At 29.7% G+C, this 6,888-nt stretch overlaps 1 protein-coding gene across 1 annotated transcript; it reads right to left on the reverse strand.

Annotated features, from left to right (window-relative positions):
• Positions 1-3,075: 3,075 nt before the first annotated feature.
• Positions 3,076-4,295, reverse strand: LOC111897096 (iron-sulfur assembly protein IscA-like 1, mitochondrial). The gene is made up of 3 exons (XM_023893066.3): positions 4,034-4,295; positions 3,554-3,671; positions 3,076-3,402 (listed from the first exon to the last, which is right to left on the reverse strand). Exons 1-3 carry the CDS (start codon positions 4,221-4,223, stop codon positions 3,333-3,335), a joined length of 378 nt encoding a protein of 125 aa, XP_023748834.1. The 5' UTR covers positions 4,224-4,295; the 3' UTR covers positions 3,076-3,332.
• Positions 4,296-6,888: the final 2,593 nt, after the last annotated feature.

Consider the following 6,888-nt stretch of genomic DNA (forward strand, 5'->3'; position numbering starts at 1 on the left):
TAGTTGAATGAACAAACATGAGCAATGATCTTATTCATTTATTTATATTGGTAAATATTCATTTATGTTGTACGTTTACGTTTGTTTATATTTTTTCATTTAAGTTTATTTATATTTATTTATGTTCAATTTATTATTATATTACTATATTATATGTTTGTTTAGGTTCATATGTATTTAATCGTGTTTGTTTATCTTTGTTCGTTTACTATGTTCATGTACATAAATGTACGAATATAAACAATGTAATTTGTTAAACGAACAAACACGAACAATAGAATTCGTTCGTTTGCTCGACTTGTTTAAATGAACGAACATGAACAAGCTCTTATTCATGTCATTCGGCTTGTTTACAACCATATACCTAAACATAGCATGATGTTAGAGAGTGGTGGTTTCTTAGCATACCACATCATTTTTTTAAATCATTTACAATTTATGCTTATTTTTTAACAATCATTTTAGGGTTATGTGAAATTTGATTGGTTTAAGCTAGTCAAGGGGTCACCGTCATCTCTTTTCCTTCTCTCTCTTCACACTAACCATACATCATGAAAGTCTTGGTGTGCACCAGAGTGCGGTGTTTGGCGTGATTAGCGTGCAGGGCGAGTGAGCTTGACGCACCCATTTGGTGCAGTCTTATAGTTAACCGATTTATATAGAGTCATTTTATAATTATATCATCTTAATAGTAAATTAATTAAAAACTATTGATTTGAAAACAATTATTATTATAAAAATATAGTTTTTGATCGTCCATTTTTTTGCTTAATTTCAAATTTTTATTTAGATTGTACGATCTAACATTATTATGATATTTGAATCGACTTATTTTAATTTAATTCTAAAAATAACACATACTATAATCTTTTTAGTTTTCATTATTATTATTATTTTAAAATGTGTTATTGTTTTCAAGGTAATTAAATATTTTCTCCGCCCCATATTAATAGTCTATGTTTCATTTTTGGTTTGTCTCAAAATAATAGCCTACTTATAAAACTAAATATTATTTTTACCAAAATACCCACAATTATTAGTTAAACTACCATGAAATTAAATTCAACTATCATGGAATTAAACGCAACAAAATGATATAATTGTCATTTCTTTTAATAAAGTTAATGGTAATTAATGTTTTATTAATTTGTGTTTTTTTCCGTGGACAATAATTTTGGGACGTGGAAGTATGTTTTTTTTAAAGTTATTTATAAAATAATAAAATTTTAGTTATTATAAAAGTACCTTTATGGAAAATTATACTTATTATAAAAAATAATTTGTGGTCATTTTTTTGTTTATTTGACATTTTGATGTAGGCTTTACATTTAAAATTATATCATATTTTTTTAACTATCTAAAAAAACTAGTCTATGGATATTTTTCTCAAGTTTATTTGACTTTTGATTTATGTTTTGCACTTAATATTATATTTAGATTACAAATTTAAGTATACTAGATCACTAACTATAAAATGTTAGCATTAAAAAGATAATATTATAGTTTGCCGAGACTTTGGTCTCTTCCAAAAAAAGATAATGTTATACATCCAACTTAAATTAATAAATTAAATATATTGGGTTGAAAATTGAAAAGTTATTATTGAAATTAAAATAATAAATGAGTTTAAGTGTTAATTAAAAGAGAAATTGAAAAGTCTTAAGAGTTTCAAATAATTATTATTGAAGTCAAATGACACTTGTTTTAAAGTATATTAGAAGTGTGTCCGTACATTGTGCATAAGTAAAAAATATTAACATATCATATAAGAACCGGACAACATTATATAAATATACATGATTAGTTGTAAATATGTTATCACAATACACATCATGTATCAATTTATAAAGTTTTCATCATAAAAATCAAACATTCTATCATAATCACCTATTTGCAATAATTATAATGTTATCAACAAGTAAATTTAACCAACATCAATTACATATATAATAGTATTTATGCATTATATATGGAGTGTCTAATGATAAAACATAAGAAAATATGTTTACATGAATTAACTCAACATCTAAAATAAAATTGAAAATATAGCTTACATTAAGTTCCTTCTTCTTCTTATTGAGTTTTGAGTTTTGTCGGATGTTAAGAAAAATACCATTTAGGAATTTGTTAGGTACAACAACATACTTAATTACATTGCAACTATTATATTTCATAATTGCACATTTCTATCATAAAAATAGCAATATGGTTTAACTTTTATTTAAATTCCTAAATAAAACCCCAAAACTCTATTTTCATATAACCAACTACAATTTAACTACCATTTAGGTAAGTAACATAAAAACATGCTTTTGGCCTAATCTATATGCTGTCACGCCACTTTTTTGTGAAATTGTGGGTTAAGTCTCGTCCGAGACATATAAAATTAAAGAGTAGTTTTGAAGTAAATTAAAATGTGTGCGTTAAAATAAACTAACATAAAAATTATTGATTACATGAATAAATTAAAACATAATCATTTTTTTCTTTAATGATTTTCATGGATTTAATCAACAATAAGTTCATTCAAAAGATAAAAGTTCTATCTATTTATCTCTTTCATCCCATGAGCATATAAATGCTCACAAAAAGAAAAATCTTCAAAGAAGTTGGCAAATAATAGAAGTAACGCACAAAATCTTGCAGGAAGTTAGAAAAAAAAATATGAACGCATTTTCAAATCCTCTTTTCCTTCATCTCATTCTTCAGGCTCTAGCAACTTGATTTATCTCAATGAACTATATTCTCGATATAACCAGTCGAATAACATAACCACTAATTAAATACAATAAGTTAAAAAAATGATTGATTAGTTTAACAAATTCAAACGAATATGGTTCAATATATATAACCTATCTTGAATGATATTAAGTTGGATGAACCTTTATTATAAGATATAGATTTAAGACTATGTTATTGGTGATTGACACAGACCAATTTATCAAAAAAAAAAATATAATAATAATAAATACAGGATTATAGAAAGAAAAGAAAACAATTAATTCAAACCCACACACAAAGAGTTCGACGGAAATACAACTTATACTATGAATATACATCACGATCAATTCAAACTCACACAAATAATTTGTTCTATGTTTCATGAAAAGCATAAACATAATGATCAATGTAGACAAGCACAATAGTAACATCAAGAACAATTTAGTGTAGTTCAATCTGATGCAAACACAAAAATAAGGGGAAGAACAATTTGTTGCTGTTATCATATACAAATTACAAAATAAGGTTAATCTGTATAGTTTTAATTTGTTGAATGAATATACAAACCAATGGAGTTGTCACCTTTCTCCCATTCAACTATCAATAACCCTCTATGTCATGAAAGATTCACCACACCCACATTGTCCCTTTGAGTTAGGGTTGATAAATACAAACTCTGACCTGTTTCATAACAATTATAAATAAATAAGAGATAAGAGATAAACAACAGCTTACTGGTGTAAATATTGAAGATTGAGACACTAATGATGATGTTGAAACGATACTCTAAGTAGAAATAATTTATCTGGTAATGAAGGTATGATGTTCGTACCTCAACTTGTCATCTACAAAGTCCATTTTTGTTCCGATTACATGCATCAGAGCTTTTGGATCAATCACAATCTTCACACCTTTGTCTTCAACCAGTTCATCGAACTTTCCTTTTTCATCTACACAGAAAACCAACAATTTACAGGAGTTAGTTTGATAACCAACAGTCTAACTACACGTTCATCATCTAGCACTTTAGGATACACCCTCTGATTCTGATTATGATTTTCTGATCTTTTACGGACAAAATAATATGTGATTTGAGGAGAATTAGGTTTAACAATTCACATAAATCTGGAGTCGAACGCAAACACTTGAAAAAACGAATGAATACAAATTGATAAGAAGCAACTAGGGTTTTTGCGAAAAGCAATCGAGTACGATTAAACAAAACGAAATACAAAAAAAGCCCAATTCTGTAGAGACAAGAGAAGCATAAATTAACATAGATAACATATTCAAATATATGTCGATTGCGAACCTGCGTAATTGAGGGTGTAGGATAAGCCATTGCAGCCGCGAGCCTTGACGCCGAGCTTGAGAAAGGCGCGTTGGCGATTGTGAAGGAGTTGTCGTATTCTGTCCGCAGCGGCTTCCGTTAGCGTGAGGGCTTGCCGGCGGGCTGCCGAACCCACCTTCGCCGCCGCCTTCGCCAGTACCGGAGACGCCATTCAACGGATCGCGTTTCGTGGTTGGGAGAAATTGTGATCTTGAAATGGAACTTGAATCGAATAGAAATGGAATTTTCTGTTGTTAGGGTATCTACTTTTCGACATTTTTTGACCGTCACGTTGGTAATTCGTCATCAAGATTAGAAAATCCAAAATCAATGGGAAATCACTTAAGACAATTTTTTTTTTAATAATAAATAAGAATTTATATTTAATATACACTAGGTGTCAGACTTGTGTAATATACGAGTTGATTTAAAAAAAAAATTAAACATTAAAATGTAAACAAAAAATATTTTTTAATATACAACTTTAAAATAAAAAAAAGAAGAAATGTATTTATTGCAATTTAATATCATATATATATATATATATATATATATATATATATATATATATATATATATATATATATATATATATATATATATATATATATATATATATATATATATATATATATATATATGATATTCAATACTTTACCTATATAAGTTTATGATTTTAATTTTAAAAAATTTAACAAACCAAAAATTGACAAGTGGATAATATTTATTTCAAAAGTACCACAAAATGACAAGTATCAAAACTCATGAGAGATTGACATGTGACAAAAAAACCCTTCATTTATTAAGGAGGATTACATCATTTTTAAGCATAAATTATTGTGGGAAAAAAAATTATTGTCTACGAATTACCTTCCAAAATAAATTACACAACTAGCCGTTTTTACTCAAACTATTACCGTTTTTTTTTTAAATCAATTTTTTACCCCTTTTCCAACCTACATAAATACTAGACAAAAATGCAAAAATGGTCCTTGTGGTTTGTCATTTTTTGTGGATATGGTCCAAACCTTTTAAAATTTGGATTTATGGTCCTTATTGACAGGTTTGTTTGTGGAACAAGTCCTTGGGGTTAACTTCCGTTAGTTTGTGGCTGTTAAACCCCTCACGTGCATTGCACACGAGGGCATAAATGTCTTTTTACTTGAGGGACCATTTTTACAATTCCTGAAATAAACCCACTTGTTACCGTCTTAGCGCCATATTACACACAAAATCACAAAATATTTAGTTATCTCCTACACTTCCATCTTCTTCGTCATTCATTTTGAACGCAAAAACCCTAATCAAGATTTGGTCCAAGGTGTTTACTTGTTTTTGCTTTTCAACTGTAAATGGTGTTCGTAATGTGGGCGATTAGGCCAAAAGGCGAGACGTATGACATCACAAATGAATATCGTTAGTTTCACTTATCCTCTGTTTACGAAATTTTGTTGGGTTTCTTGATGATCTGAAGAATAGAGCCAAAAATACAAACATCTGATAATTTCCTACTTAATGTTTTTTTGTATCTTGTAGAGCGTGTACCAACAATGTTCACCATAAAGCTACGCCATGGTGGAAGTTTTACCAAGCTTCCAAACACGAAATATGTTAAAGGTGAAGTGCGATATATTGATTTAGTAGACATTGATGAGTTCTCAGTTCATGAACTAGACGCAATGATGCTAGAGCTAGGTTACTCTATACCCCCAGTAATATATTACCATTTTAGGATTCCTCATGAAGACTTGGATTTTGGTCTTAGAGCTTTAGGGAATGATAATGATGTCTTGAATTTGGCTCAATCTATTGGAGATAACAAGGTCATTGAAGTGTATACAGAACATGGACAAACTAATTTGCTGACCTATTTTATGTCTCCAAAAGGAAAGCAAAAAAGTTATTATTAAGGAGCTCTGTGATGGTGATCTTCCAAAAGAAGCAAATGTACCTCAAGTACCAGCAAAGGATAAAACCCCAATAATAGATGAAGCTAATGATCAAACACAGTTGGCAGGGTATATGTCCTTGATACTCTTTGACAGAGTCCTTACACAAGTTTCACCAGAGTATAGAAGAAATGGAAGGGTGAACTCAATAGTTGGCCAAAGTTCTTGTGCCAAAAAGCTTCGTTTAGTTGAATTGGATGATGTAGTAGAAGATCAAGGTGGTGATCATGCTAAATTGGATGATGTTGTACAAGATCAAGGTGGTGAGAATCCTAAATTAGATGATGTGGTACAAGATCAAGCTGGTGAGCATGCTAACATGGATGATGTGGTACAAGATCAAGGTGGTGACCATGATAACTTTGATTATGATGACTTTCATTATGAGAACTTTTCTCATGATCACTTTGATCCTTTTGATGGAGAACCTTATCAACCACCAGAAGATGAGAATGTTGAAGACCATCAGTCTAAACATGAAAAGTCTGTTGACGGTGATGATCTTGGGCAACAATCAGAAGAACGGTATGATGAACTTGTTGATGATGAAAACAATGTATCAGAAGTGGAGGTGGATATGACTGACTTTAACCTCAATCTTGATAAGGATAATGGTTGTGTTCAAATGGATGGGTTTCATAACGGGGTTGGGACAAATGATGAACATGAGGACATAGAAGTCATTGACAATGATAGATGGGATTCGTTAGATGAAGGGTCAGAAGATGAAAGGAAAAGAAGATGTGTTCTTAAGAATTTGGCTAAGGAGAAAAGATGCAGTCTTGGCAATGTCCATAAGGCCAATTTTTATGTTGCGAAAAAGTTTAAATCAAAGAAAGATTTGAAAGAAAAAATTGACATGCACGCATTAGAAACTAGGAGGAATTT

This window comes from Lactuca sativa, chromosome 8 (genome assembly GCF_002870075.4).
Source record: "Lactuca sativa cultivar Salinas chromosome 8, Lsat_Salinas_v11, whole genome shotgun sequence".
In the NCBI taxonomy this organism is placed as follows: domain Eukaryota; kingdom Viridiplantae; phylum Streptophyta; class Magnoliopsida; order Asterales; family Asteraceae; genus Lactuca; species Lactuca sativa.

What these genes read in the sequence shown, in the direction of transcription:
- LOC111897096 (XM_023893066.3), bottom strand. Translation starts at nt 4,223, where the DNA reads ATGGCGTCTCCGGTACTGGCGAAGGCGGCGGCGAAGGTGGGTTCGGCA. An exon ending in CTACACCCTCAATTACGCAG is followed by an intron (nt 3,672 to 4,033) that starts GTTCGCAATCGA and finishes TTTTCTGTGTAG; the next exon opens with ATGAAAAAGGAAAGTTCGAT. An exon ending in TTTGTAGATGACAAGTTGAG is followed by an intron (nt 3,403 to 3,553) that starts GTACGAACATCA and finishes GTTATGAAACAG; the next exon opens with GTCAGAGTTTGTATTTATCA.